Source organism: Eptatretus burgeri, chromosome 13 (assembly GCF_056783735.1).
Source record: "Eptatretus burgeri isolate ZD-2024b chromosome 13, Ebu_testis_v1, whole genome shotgun sequence".
In the NCBI taxonomy this organism is placed as follows: domain Eukaryota; kingdom Metazoa; phylum Chordata; class Myxini; order Myxiniformes; family Myxinidae; genus Eptatretus; species Eptatretus burgeri.
Window position 1 is genome coordinate 10,445,454 of NC_140973.1, and position 15,079 is coordinate 10,460,532.

Consider the following 15,079-nt stretch of genomic DNA (forward strand, 5'->3'; position numbering starts at 1 on the left):
TCTATCTATAATTCCAGCAATCTGTATATGTGTGTCTGCGACCGCTGTTTCTCAACAACCCCTGGTCCGATCTAATTGAAACTTGCCAGGAATATTGCTGGGGGACCTGTGGATCTGCCTTTTCAAGGTTTGATATTAATCGGACAAGCGGTTCCCAAGGTACGGCATTTATTTGCCAACTAATGACAGGACACGGTGCTATGACGTCACGATTGACGTCACACTTCTTTTTATTTTTGCACGTACGGGCCCGCACGTACGGGCATGCCCGAAGGTACGTCATCCGTCAGATCCTTCAAAATCTGTTGGTTGCAAAATCTGTGATGGGTGTACAAAAGCAAACTACAAAATCTGTGATGGGTGTATGGGATTACGCACCTCTGGGCATGCACTAGTTATTATTAAATGTAAGTTTCATGATATTAATAACTCAAGAAAATAAACTTCATTTATTTTCTAAATCACTTTTATTCATGAAAATAAATAGCACAAAAACAATGCACAAACATATTGAATAAGGGTACAGTTGGACAAATTTAAAAGCTGAAGTCCTGAACCCGATTTTTATGGGAATTTTCAAGAACGTGACCCCCACCAATGGCAAGGCCCTCTTGTATTGTAGGAATATCTAACACCTATTCTGGCAGGTAGATTTTGTTAAGTGACTTGCAAACCATCTGGGCATGAGATTTTGGAAATTTATTTAAAACCTGTTTTGTTTATATTAATGAGGAATGACTTCAAGGGTGTTGAATGCACTATGACAATAAAGAATCCAGAAGAATACCATGAAATTTAATTTTGGTCTTCTTTTAATGTGTAACTAATTTTCATGGACTGGCAAGATCTTCTGCAGGTGCGCACCCTCGTCTGAGCTTTCCAGCCTGAATTTGAATCCAGACCCAGCTATAAACTGTCATCCTGGTTTTGCATGTAGGCTGAGGCATTAATTCATATGCCATCCATTGGATGGACCTTAAGCCACGTACCCATTTGCCAGCACCAGTCATTGTTGGATGTTAAAGATCCGAGTTATCGCAGATACCCTGGCCAATTCCCAAATTTCTATCGTAACATGCAGAGGCACTGCATCAGAGGGACAACTGCACATCAGATGTGATGCAACTCGTGGGCAGGATTTGTAATTGAATACCTGTCCAATGTGCATTCACAAGGAACATCCTTAATTTTGTAGTTGTAAACAAAGTTCTCATAATTGGTGGACTGCACATTCCTCTATGGGGACATCAGTTTGCATTCTGGGTAAAGTCACCAAAACAGACCCAGCATTGAGAGAAAAGGGAGAGTGGAGTTTCACATAACCTAGAAAGTGAAAAAAAATATTGTCGTCTCGTCAACAGCATTTTCTTTTTCAGACAAATTTCACTGAAATAGGATCAAAGATTTTGTGTTTCTTTTTTTATTCTTCTTTGCTAATCAAGAGAATTTCTTCCTTAACACCTGTCCTCGATCTTATAATGAGTAATCATTTACAGATAGTTCAGCTATCAAGTTGATTTCAGGATCTGTTCAGCTGTCAAGTTGATTTCAGGATCTGTTCAGCTATCAAGTTGATTTGAGGATCTGTTCAGCCATAAAGATGATTTCAGGATCTGTTCAGCCATCAAATTAATTTGAGGTTCTGTTCAGTCATCAAGTTGATTTGAGGATCTGTTCAGTCATCAAGTTGATTTGAGGATCTGTTCAGGATCTGTTCAGCCATCAAAATGATTTACTCTCGTTTACTTAAAAGGCAAAATTGTGATTCAATGCTGTGCACGTTACATATCAATCGTCTTTTATCAGATGGATTTGTGGCTTTGAGAAGGTCAGCTGCAATTCTTCAGAAGGTATAACGTTTCACCCTATCTTGTCAGCCATCCTCAAATTGCCAATTATTTGATTCATACCTCACTGTCAGACCTTTATGAGTTAGACAAGACGACAAGCATCAGTAAGGTAAAAACGAACCTGTCTCACGACATTCTAAAAATCAGGCAACCATTTGAAAGCATACAAGCTATATGGCTATCCTCTTGTCCACAGAACCTTGCTTAGTGTATTTTATCTGAAATTAGTGATATTTAAAGAGGTTAAACGTTTGAAACTGCTGAAATACAGAGATAAATTAAAGGGTAGTTTTCACATTATAGCGATGGCCATAAAGCTAATGGTTTCAGCCCAACTGGCTGTCGCTCAACCGCACTGACTGCACAGAAACGGATATAAAGTGAGGAGGAAGAAGAAGACAGAGAACCCCACACGACAAACCCCCATAGCCTCATGGCTGGATCTCCTCCAATAAGCTATTTTCTGGGCTTACTACGTAATTGACCAGACAGACCATAATTTGCCTTAATTGTACTCCAGGGTGGTTGTGATAGTTCAGCCCTACGCTGGGCCACGGCAGAAAGAAGTACTTGATGGAGGGTCCTTGCTAGTTCCTGATGTCCATTGGCCTCAAAATCCTTTGGGAGGATAACAAGAGAGAGGGCAACATGATACCAAACATTACAGGAGGCATCAAAGTGTTGTAACAAACTTTAGCTTGTTTAGCATATTCCCATCAAAACCATGGCCCATGATGCTTAGAGGTGTAGGGCAATGATGCAACCAGCCTGAGAAAAAGGCTCAAGTGTTGCATACTCCAGTTATTCTTCTTTCATATGCAGCACAAGGCTGCAGGGTGGCATCATTGGCGAAGGGTGCGGCTGTGCCGCTCATGCAGTGCCCCCTGTAGGTTGGGGCAGGAATTTATAAATTGTTCCGGGTGCCAGTGATAGTTCACCTACTTTTAGTGAAGGACACCGTGGGATCTTTAAGTTCACCGACTAAAGGCCCAGTCACACCTTGACGTTTTAGCCAGGAATGGCAACGTATAAAAACGCACGTAAAACGTTGGCGTACGCTGAAGTTTGAGTTTTTTTTTAAGTTTTGGTCGTATTCATAACGTGTTGGTCGTATGCATAACATATTAGTAACGGGCACAGAACGTTTCGTTGTCTTATAGATAACTTATACCAACGAATGCTTAGCCTGTTATCGGTGTTCACAAACTATGCCCAACGATAGTTTAACTAAGTCATAGTGTGCTGCACGTATCGCCGACGAAGTCGTGACGTTCTCTGTTAAAAACCTGCCGCTCACTGATTTAAATCATAACCGCCTGAAAATTGGAAGTGTCAACATCGCAGTCACACCTTGACGATTTAGCCAGCGTATGCCGACTTACGAAAAATGTGTCTAAAATGCTGGGACACGTCGAATACGGTATGGGTAAGTTGTGTATACCGATACGTTAGCAGGACGAAGAAAAACAATTAAGTACGCTGGCATATTACGTGGTGCGTCTCGTACGTCGTGAAATTTCAAGCGTGCTGAAAATTTTACGACGTACTCGACGTATGGCTCACAAGTTCCGCATACGCTGGCGTAAGTTCTCGGCACGTTCTGCAATCGTTTACACATGTCGGCCACACGTTACTCGTAAGTTACTCACAAGTCGAAACACGTCGAGGTAATGTTTAGCATGCGCGAAACTTAATTTTTAACCTACGAGTAACGTGCTTTCAACATATTAGTAGCGTGCTTTGAACCTATGAGTAGCGTGCTTTGAACCTATGTGTAACGTATCTCAAACGCACATTGGCGTATGCAGACGAATTTGATTGACGTCTTCCGGACGACCACAGAACTTACTGAACGTGTTTCTAACTTACAGCTACCGTTTAAGGGAATTGGTATATACAAATGGGCTTCACAGGAGGAACCCGTCAGTGTTCCTGACTCCACGTTGAGTAGATGTCAATGTCACTGGCAGTAGCAGTAGCAGTAGTAGGAGTAGTTCGAGAGAATTTAGTGATGTCGATGTTATTAGTAGTAGTAGTAGTAGTAGTAGTTCGAGAGATTTTAGTGATGTCGATGTTAGTAGTAGTAGTAGTACTAGTAGCAGTAGTAGTAGTTCGAGAGAATTTAGTGATGTCGATGTTGGTAGTAGTAGTAGTAGTACTTTCAAGTAACGTGTTGCAAAGTGTGAACAACGTTCGTGTAGCGTGCTTACAAAACGTTACTCCTAGGTTAGAAATAAGTTTCGGGTACGCGAAACATTACCTCCACGTGTTTCGACTTATGAGTAACTTACAAGTAACGTGTTTCAACGATTGCATAACGTGCCTACAACTTATGGCCAGCATAGCTGAACGTGTGAGTCATACGCCAGCACACGTAGTAAAATTTCAAGCATGAAAAAATTTGAGGAAAACCCAAAAGTTCAACGTTTAAAGCCAGCGTACTACGACTTATGGCAGTGTTTTTCAGCGTGGTCTTAACATGTACAAAACGTACCCATAACGTATTCGATGTGTACCAGCGTTTTACACAAATTTTTGCAAAAATCGGCATAAGCTGGCTAAAACGTCAAGGTGTGACTGGGCCTTAACGCCAGCAGACAGGACACCCAGTTTCACGTCCATCCGAGGGACGACACAGGCGTTGATGAATCACCCGAACTGGGAAACACTAGGATGACAGTTTGTGGCTGAGTCAGGATTCAAACCCAGCCAAGACAACTTCCAGGTGAGTGTGCCAACTGATAGGTGAGTGTGCTAACATCTAAGCCATCGTGTCAGTCCGAGAACATCGTTTATTTCTCCATTGTCTACCAATGTCGACGTAATTCATATAAAAGTAATGTACACTAATGTCCTTGTCCAGCAACTGATTTATGTACACATTCTTCCATGAGTTTTTGATGGATGTAAAAAAACCAAATAAATATGCAAAATTGCCGGGAGTTTTTAAACTCCTTCCTTTCACACTATTCCCAAGATCCAGACTCACTGTATACCTCCACTCATTAGCCTAACCTGTGGAACCAACGTACTCAGTCTGTTCAAGCTCATCCTTCCCTGCCAGGGCTTCAAGATGGTGTTCATCTCTTCCTCAATACTCATGATATTTTACACTCTGATAAACCTTCCCCAGGCTCACCACTTCCTTTACAGGTAAATTGTGGGGGTTTTCCCCCCCACTCCCTGCAACATGTTTTTTATTCCATTGTCATTTCTTCCCATTTTCCCTTCCTGTTCTTTCAGTCCTCTTCTTGCTGTTTTGAGTTTATATCCAGCTTTCCCCCCCCTATGTGTTCTCTACCACTCAACTTGTGCTCATTCTTCCCCTCATCCATTCTTCCTCCAACTCTACCTGTTGAGTCCTTCCCTCTTCCCTCCTGTTGAGCTACACCCCATCCAGATGAAATGGTTTAAGAAACGGATCTGCATGGAGGAATAAGTGAATAACACCCCATTTTCCCTTAAACATGGCAATAAGGACCCCTCATGTAGGTTGTTCAAAAAAATATATATATTTAAAGAGGCCCTACACTTAGTATTGCTCCAGGGCCCATTCTGGCTCTCGGAGGCCCTGACTCCATCAATGGTGTGGTTGCAGTCCCAGAAACTAGAACAATCAGCAGAGCGTATACCTCGGTCAAATTAAACAGCTTACGTTTTATATCCTCACACTGATAGCCCAGATCTGGATGAAGACCTGAACCAAAATCGAATAGTCTTGTTCTTGTCACATAACAAATTCATTGTATAAGATGTAAAAATCGACTCCAACAACTTCAGTTAAGTTAGCTCAAGAGGACGTTCATTCCGTTGCTTGCACATGCTTATCCAACATGGCGTCTCTCTCCAGGCCTTCAAGGCCTTCCAGCCCCCACGCCCACTCACTTCGGGGCAACTCAAACTCTCCACACCAACACATCAATTCAAATATAATAAAACGCATAACAACCAAACATATTAGCACTCATCCACCTGGTTTCGTCATAACTCGTCCACGTTTTGAAACATCACGCTACACTGTGGTACTGCACATCGTTTTTGGCCCCATCTTTCAAGGGTGAAGAATCACTTTATAAATCGTAAAATCCTAGTATCCAGATACAGATCCTCAACAAAATCGAACCAATTTGTCCTCGTCACACACCAAACTTGTCCACCAAATTTTGTCTGAATCCGTCCACAACTTTTTGACATATCCTGTTCACAGATGGACAAACAGGGGTGGAACACATAACCTCAGTCCACCTTGGGTGGTAAAGGTACCAGAGTGGTGCAAAGCCACCCAATGCTCGCCTGTTTATACATTTATCGTTTTTAAAAGACTAGTCTAATAATATTTTTTATAAAGCATTGCAGTGAAGTCTGATCCAAATAATTTTAAAGCAATATATGTATTTGTATATTGTAATCAGTAAAAAATAGTATGGTAGATAAAAACATTAGAAAGGAAATAACTTGCACCAAAAACTTTAACATTTTCATGCTGACGCTCAAGCTCACGCTCACGCCGGGGGTATCGCTATAGCTCTCTGTTCTTCGAACAAGCGAGCTAAAAAAAATGCAAACAGGAGTGCCAGGTACTGCTTGTGTGAGAAGAAAAATCTAGAAAGGCATAGGCCTACCTCTTCATTTACCAAGGTCCAAGAGCTCATCCTTCTGCTGTTACATAACCACAACCACATTATATTTTTGCAGCAATTTTACAAGAAACATGAGTGGGCAGCAAAACAAACAGCAAACCCTCTCTCAATTCAACTTGCCTCGTAGTTGGTGTGACGTGAGCGGGTTCATGCCGTCATCCACCACTCATTCAACTCAAGCCATCAATTAAAAGGCCATGAGCAGGCCTGTCATATCAGTCAGTTTTTATTGTATTGTATGCAGCCTGCGGCTGCTGGTTGCATCGTTGTTGGGAGCATGGCTGTGCCACTGATGCAGTGCCCCCTGTTTCCAGTAAGCTGGTAGTCATTTTGCCGACCTCAGAAGGATGACAGGCTGAGTCAACCCACCTGGTGCTATGTAACAGAACGCCAGGGGCTCAAACTCAAGAACCTAAAATGTGAAGCTCATTATGTGTACCTGGGTGAAGGCGCAGATGATTCGAGCCAGAAGAGGCAGCTCCAAGCTTTCAGGAAGGGTACCCAGCTTGGCTATGCAATCGACAATACAGCCCAGTGTGTGTTGCACAGCCTGCGGATAACAATGAATGTTGCATCTCAGACACATGTCATTGATGACTGATTTAAAATTTTATCCGAGTGCACAATGAGGTTAAAAACCTTTCCCTGCAAGATTAATTACTACTTAATAATCACAATAATACTAATAGTAATATAATATGAGTTTCTCTCCAAGGAACTTCAACACAGGAGGAGGCCATTAGTCTGCACTAGGATTGCCAACTTATGGTTGTTTGTCCATGCTCTGTCCTTTTCAAATACTGAACATCAAGCAAGGAAGGTGGAGGGTGGTGGAGTCAGTTGAATGGCTTGCATTAGCAGGAACAATAGGCTGGGTGGCAGACAGATGGTTGTTGTTTGCGGATTATGTGGTTTTACCATATGAGACATAATCCACGGCGATGCTCACCATAACAGTGAGGAGTTGCGTCTGATGTTTAAATGACGAATGTGGTCATTATTGGTTGGATTTTTTTTCGGTATACCATCCTGATGAGGGCAAATAAGCCCAAATTCAGGACGGTATGCCCTTAAAGTCATGGGGACTCACTCCTATGGAGTGGTCCAATTGTATGACCATGCATTCTGGCCCTTTGGGGTTAGGATGTGTGTTTGTTTGACCATGTGCTTCACCCTTTGGGCTGAGGGGCATGTGTATGCCAACAGGACAATCTTGCTGGACTGTGTACTTTGGCCATGGGGTCAAGGTGCACGTCCCAAGCTGTTTAAATGTCTTGATGTTTTTTTAACCTTTTTTTGTATATAAAGGCGCCTTCAAAAGATGAAGAAAAAAATGTTCATAGGACGAATGTAAAAAACTTGCGATCAACCACGACTTGAACCCAGGGATTGTCACTTGCAAGGTGTGAGTGAGCTCTATTGCTGAGCTTTTCATATCAACACTGCAATACTTCAGGGGAATAGCTGCGCCCCTAACCAATGATGCAACCAGCAGCCAAAAAGGCAGCACACAATGGGAACTGCAATACTATTTGTTCCCGTTTTGTAAAAAAAAAAATTCAGAAACCATCTTATTGGAAAATACATTTTTCATGGAGAATTGATCGAATTACACGTAAGGTCTGGCTTACAAAAATGTACTGACCATGTGTAAAAGTGTGGTAAATAATATCACTCTGCAAGCTTTACTGATACTCCTCAACGCTAAATTAAATCACTGGTAATTACTCATAGAAGTATGTATGTCATGTATATATAGATTTTTTGAAGTTGTATATTCATTACGTAACATCCATCCAATGGGACCATACTCTGTGCAGAGCGTTGGTGCTGCCGAAGCAGTCTCCTTGGCTATTGGACACAATCCTGGATGGGGCGCCACTCCGACACAGGATACCAGCAAGCTGGCACTCATTTTGCCGACCTCGGAAGGATGACAGGCAGAGTCAACCCCACCTGGTATTAATTCAACAGCCGAGTGGGATTACGTAACAGTAACTGGAAAATGTCAGCAATATCACTTCACCAGACTGAGCTCCCCCAAACTTGGCACTCACTGTTGGCCTTTCATAATCTTTTTTTCAATAATTATTTGGGACTCGAACGATCTTTGAGCAAACAAAGGTCCCTAAAGTAGACATGAGAGAGAGAGAATGCAAGCATTTCATATCACTGCGACCTCAACTATCATCTGACCTTTTCCAAGGGATACAGGCCTTTGTTTATCGGAGGATAGTCTGGTGACCAGGCCTTCTGCAAACTGCACCAGCTCAGGGCTGGTTCACAAAGACACTCGAGCCAAGAAAACATGAGGGATGAGAGCACTACGGGGCATCTCTCCTCCTGCAGACGATCCCAGGCTTCATCTTGCTGGTTCAACGCTGCCTGAAAGCCAAGGAGGTTGGAGAGGAAAATTATGCATTTCTTCAACTTAGCTGTAGAATTGTGTACTCTAGGGAATATTTATTTCCCGAATCCTATTGTTTGCATAAAAAAATTGACATAAAATAATTGACTTTAAATGTCAAAGACTTGGAAAACACAAGTTTTAGTGGAAAGTGCACATAATTAATCAACAGATTTCAAAAGCCTGTAATTCATTCCATCAGAAGCACCAAGTGATGATGAAGTTACTCTTCAAGTACATCTTTTATTTAATGACTGGGAAGTAAATCGCTGTCCATGAAATTGTTTAAGCGCTCATTAAAGTCAGTTGTTCTGAAGAGATGCTAATTGGAAATCTTGTTTTGACTATAATTTGTAAGGTACTTGCAGCAACTTTTTCTTATTGAACAATCCCATTGGATTTCAAATTAGGGAATGCTTTCCACCCAGGGCCAGATTTAGGCATGGGCATACTGGGCAGTTGCCCAGTGGCCTCCACATATTTCGTGAAAAAAAAATTGTCAGGAAAAATGTATTTGTGAGTGCCTGAATGGTAGTTGGTAGTTAGTGGAACAGATATAACATATTCATGTTATCTCATTCTCTATTTTATATAGAAGTCAGTTGACTTCTATGGGAGTATGGGACTTTGCATGTCTCTTTACTGTTATTATCCTCAAATTTTTCATGTTACATTTATGGTCTTTGCATTTTTAAGGTTACTTTTAATACTTAGCTTACATTTGGTTAACCCGGCTTTAGCCGTTTGCACTTTGTTCTACAAAATTGTTGAGGTATATTCAGCTCACATCATGGCGGGAAATAGTGGACATGCATGCGCGTCACGCGTGCTCACTTATATCTTATGTGAACAGATATCTTTCGTGAGACTCAGATTAATAAGATTTACAAAGGGAACATTCAAATTTGTCTTCGTAGCATCATCAATTCTGACATAAACAACTAGTTTCAATACGATATAAATATTGTAAGCAAACTGTTATAGATGTTCAGATGTATGTTCCCCAAATACAGCCAAAACGGTACACGATAGCGCATAAATTTTCAGCCCACCTTACTCACCATTCTCCTGCGGTGTGCAGTATCAAGTTTCATTCAAATCGGGCAACGAAAAAATTATTTAAAAATCAATTCTCGATTCAGTCAAGTACTCTTCGGAAGAATTTGATCAATGCAAACAACCTCAGCGGTATAGTTCGCTGGAGCTATCTTTTTTTTTTCTTCTTGAAATGATATTTTTTTCATCAACCGCTGTCACAACGGGAACCCAATGGGTTCATAGGTCGTCAAGTACACAATAATCATGTTATGAATGCCAATTCAAATCCACTGGTTCACAAGTTACCCTTTCACACCTGCCATTCTGCAACCTGGCACCACATCATGCTGCCTTCCACCGGTGGTGGAGCTGACAAGGCCTCTGCCACCTTCATCCGATGATCCGTCTCAGAAGAAATACGAGAAGAGTGAAATGATGATGACGAACAAGGGAGGAAAGAAGATACACTCTGAGACCCCAGAGATGAGGAAAAGTCTTTGTGTAAAGGAACACAGGGTAGATGTGATGGTGAAGAGATGCAAGAGGCACCAGCATCTGCCATCGGGGGAATATTGGACAAAGAGGAATGGAAGTTTAAACGAGGTAGTGTTTAGGAATTCATATACTGAGATTTCAGGTGCATTGGGATTAGAAAGTAGAGGAAAGGTTCAGGTTAAATGTGTTCATCACCATTTTCTTTCATTTCCATTTATTTACTAGCCCCTGACATCCGTCCTGATATTTACACAACAATGAATGACGTGTTTTTTTTCTCACTTCTTGCTCATTCTCTCATCATCAACTTGCTCTTTTCCTGACTTGCTTCCATTCTCCAATTCAAAAACATGCCTCACAAGGAAATCCAACACAAGTGGAGGCCATTCAGCCCATCATGCCTACACGAACACCACACCAACCCAAGATCATTTTAATTAATGAAAGAAAAAAAAATTTGTATTTTTTTTTATTGTTGGGGAAAAAAAAATTGTTGTAATTTTTTTTTTCTTCCCCTCGGAGAGGGGGCATGGGCTTGGTTAAAACCACACAACCCCCCTTAACAAGACCCCCACCATCAGCACTCCGTACACAATCACCCATCTGAGTATTATGTTTAACTACTCATGCAACTCCCTGATCATGCAACTCCTCACACTGATATCTTTCCACCATTTCTCAATCTTATCTTCTCATTTGTCCTTGTTCACTACCAAACCTTGTTTTTTTTTTACTCTCATTCTCACCGTTACAATCACTCACCCGGTGTCTTTACTTCAACAATTATATCTCAGACATTGTTTTGCTGCTTCCTAACCCTAACCCTAACCCTTTGTATTGAAAATATATTTTTACGTTTTCTTCTTCATTCCTCTGTTCAGCCAAAACGTTGTTATGTCCGCCATTGTCTGGTGATCATTGTTCGTCTTTTCCGTTTAAAAATGTTATCGGATTTTTTCCTGTGTCTGATTTGATGCATCCTGTATCAATATACATACTGCAAGACCAGAAATTCACTTGATGGAAAAATCCTTTCTTGCTTCAGATCAGATCATTGGCACTGGCGCCTGAAAGCAAAAAGACTGCAATTGTTGAAAAAAAACAAAAATCAAAGTACTGTACCTGGTTTGTCATCTCTGTAAAATAATTCATTCCGTGCGTGGTCCAGCAGTTCTGAGTCACTGTAGCTACGACAGCGAAACTTGGCGCAGAGATGACGTGAGCATTTTGGAAAAGATGAAAGTCGTTCCAATTCACCCATCGAGTCCGTGCAACTCTCCGATTGAAGATCGTGGAGCGAGCAATCACTGCAACCTTGCAAGCATGACAACGCATGCTGGGAAATTGGCTTTTTCATGTCCTCTGGATCAGAAGACTTTCTCTCCAGCCTGCGAACAAATATTTCAAGTGGTTTTGAATTATTTAATTGTCATTAACAATACGTGACTTTCTAAATGATGTATGAATGCTAAACGAGGCCTTGCGAGCATTCACTGTGAGTGTGGTTTCAGTGACTTGGTTCAACTCGACAGACACTTTTAACCTGTTATTACCAGCGTGACATGTGGAATTTGAAAAGTCTTTGAAACATAATTTTCAGCATTGAGACGAAAGAGTAGAAATTTCAGAAAAGTTAACCGTAATTGTTCTGTTCCGAAATGCAAATCTGTCTCAGGGAGATATTGGAAATACAAGAAATATTCATGGATGAGAGGTGTCGAGTTTGACCCATTTCTTCTTCATACAAGCAAGCGACACACCGACACACACACACCGACACACACACACACACACACACACACACACACACACACACACACACACACACACACACACACACACACACACACACACACACACACACACACACACACACACACACACCGACACACACACACACACACACACACACACACACACATACATACATACATATACATACACACATACATACATACATACACACACACATACACACATACATACACACATACATACACACACTTACTTCTCCTTTAACCAACAGATGCAAAAATCTAGTATAATTAGTGTTGTGACCCTGGAATCAAGCACAATATATATGCTGGGTATGCTTACACAGTGTAAGCATACGAATCGTGCTTCCCCATTGTCTCAGGTCACACACCTGCATTTGATTTTTCCATCTTTTTTTCTTCATTTATTTATATTTTCATTAACGGATGCTTTCTGACAGTTCTGTGACCCCCCCTCCACCCCCTGGTATCGACTTCGATGGCCATCAGCACGTGGAATTTTAGCTTGCTACGTCACCGAGAAGGTTCCGAACATTATCAGTCGGTCAGTGAGTGAGTAAGTGGTTAGAATGAGCTTTATGTATTAGATAACAGCCCTCTCAACCAATACAACTCCCACTCCTACCCACCCACCTCAAACATGAATAATTGTAAATATCATTTTAAATTCACCCTGTGCATTGACAAGGCCCAGATATTCACATTCATCGAAGGGATGGTTCATTCATTGACGTAATACCCTTCTTGCAAAGCACAAGTCTGACTGTTTATAATGGGTTGACAATCAAACCCAGATTGGACAGCTATGAGGGAAGTACACCGGCCTCTGTGCCATCTTGTCGGACTCTCTGTCTGTGACTAATTGAAATAGTTTATGAATGGATCCTTTTATATTGGGAAGGGAACCCCAGATAGAATATAATAAAAAAAATTAACGCCAAGTTGAGATGAACGTTATGCGGTTATGCATAACGAAATTAACGTTATGCGGTTGAGCTTTCTAGTCTGCCCAAGTGTATGTTCGTTTGGGAAATCATCCAACCATACTCCACAAGGTGGTTCTACCACCAGGCTTATTCAACCTAAACAGCACGTCCCCTTAAGTTTAGAAAGATTTTGAACAATAAATGCAATCAAAACGCCAGTGAATGAAACCTGAAAATGAACAAGACCATCATATTATCATGGAATGAATTAATGAATGAATAATTGCCATTCGCCAAAAACAGAACCGACGTCCACAATGGCTGGTATAACCAACATTATTTGGGCCAAAATGTATTTGAAATTATTTTACCAAACTATGCCATTTCTCTTACTCGTATGTCTGTGCGGCCACCTTCAGGAGACAGCCGCAGACAACATGCACGATCTTTGGGAGAAATTTCAGCTTCCGTGCCTCATACCTGGTTCGTGCCGCAGACAACATCAACAAGAGGATTAGAGGATCAGGTTGGAAATGTACAAAACTGCATAATTTGCATTAACTTTGATCGATTCAATGGGCAACAATATTTTGTCCAAACTTCATATTTACTGTGTTAGTTATTCTTATTTCTATCAGGTACCTCGGCCCTCTTGAGCTCCTGACCACTTACGAAGCTTTTGTCCGTAGCCTGATGGAGTACTGTTCTCCCCTCTGGGCTGGTGCTCCTGCCTCCCACCTTTCTCGGCTTCACCCTGTCGAAACCAGGGCATTTAAGATCATCGGCATCTCCCACAATGAAGCTGAGTCTTTGGGCCTCTCACTCAATCACCGTAGGTTGGTCGGTGGTCTTTCTGTCTTCTACCGACTCCTCTCCAGCCATGCCCCCCCTGCTCTCTCTGCGATTTGTCCCCACCACATTTCCACAGGGCGCTCAAGGTCCGCCAACAACTCCCTTCTGGTAAAACTACCAAAATCACGAATCACTGCTCATCTTCACTCTTTCATTCCTCTTTTTTCCCGCCTTTGGAATAAACTTCCTCACTCTATTCTTTCCCATTTTTCCCTCCAGGCTTTCAAAACAGCTGTTCACCACCACCTCTTATCTTCCCCCATCCAAATCCTCGATCTTTTCTACCCCCGATAATCCACCCAAGCCCACTTCCTTCAATTCCCCTGCTTTCCTTCCTGAAAGTCCCTATAATGTCCATCTTCTCTTCGCCATGTTCCCCGTCCCATCTCCATCCCTCTCCCTTCCACAGTTCACCTCATGTGTCTGTTCCCCACTGTTTTGTCCCTTCCACTCCCACCCCTCTTGTCTCATGCCTCCTTGCTGTGAGTTGTGTGTTAGCTCTCATACGAGCCTCGACCAAGGTATACAAAAAAAAAAAAAAAGGTACGACACACTACCTCTGTAGCTATGTATATACATGGCAAGGTGCTGACATCAAAATGAGCTTACAAAGCCAAAGTATTATAATATGAATTCCCTTCCAAGGACTTTCAATGCAGGAGGAGGCCATTAGGACAATCAAAGCCTGTGCAATGGTTGTCAACATATGGTTGTTCGGTCCATGCACTATCCTTTATGAATGCTGACCATCAATCAAGGAAGCAGCTCTTACCATTTCAATAGTCCTCCCAGATTCAGAGCGGACCTTCGAGCCATAACCCCACAGAGTCTGGTTGTATTCCTTTATGCAAACCAAGACCACATTTCTTACGATGAAAAATCCATCAGGGTCCACTTCTAAATGGAAATGCAAGACACGAGCAAATTTATCCTGGGTAATGGAGTAACAATGCTCCAAAATCCAAAATCCAAAATGATGATGTTTTCGACCCTTGTTAACCCCACCCAAATACCTCCTCCTTCCAAATTTCCAGTCTTTCCTCCTTGAAGTTTCCTTCTGTATCCACCTTGTCCACCCCATGCATGCTCTCCTGCC

At 41.9% G+C, this 15,079-nt stretch overlaps 1 protein-coding gene across 1 annotated transcript in view; it reads right to left on the reverse strand.

Moving 5' to 3' along the window:
* Window positions 1-468: 468 nt before the first annotated feature.
* The window catches only part of PTPDC1 (protein tyrosine phosphatase domain containing 1), a 94,331-nt gene continuing 79,720 nt past the window's right edge, over window positions 469-15,079 (reverse strand). The window contains exons 10-15 of the mRNA XM_085851098.1: window positions 13,525-13,611; window positions 11,553-11,818; window positions 10,252-10,490; window positions 8,687-8,875; window positions 6,930-7,040; window positions 469-2,468 (exon numbers count right to left, since the gene is read on the reverse strand). Coding sequence (XP_085707224.1) covers window positions 2,307-2,468; window positions 6,930-7,040; window positions 8,687-8,875; window positions 10,252-10,490; window positions 11,553-11,818; window positions 13,525-13,611 — 1,054 coding nt within the window. The 3' untranslated portion in view covers window positions 469-2,306. The remainder of the gene's footprint in view (window positions 2,469-6,929; window positions 7,041-8,686; window positions 8,876-10,251; window positions 10,491-11,552; window positions 11,819-13,524; window positions 13,612-15,079) is intronic.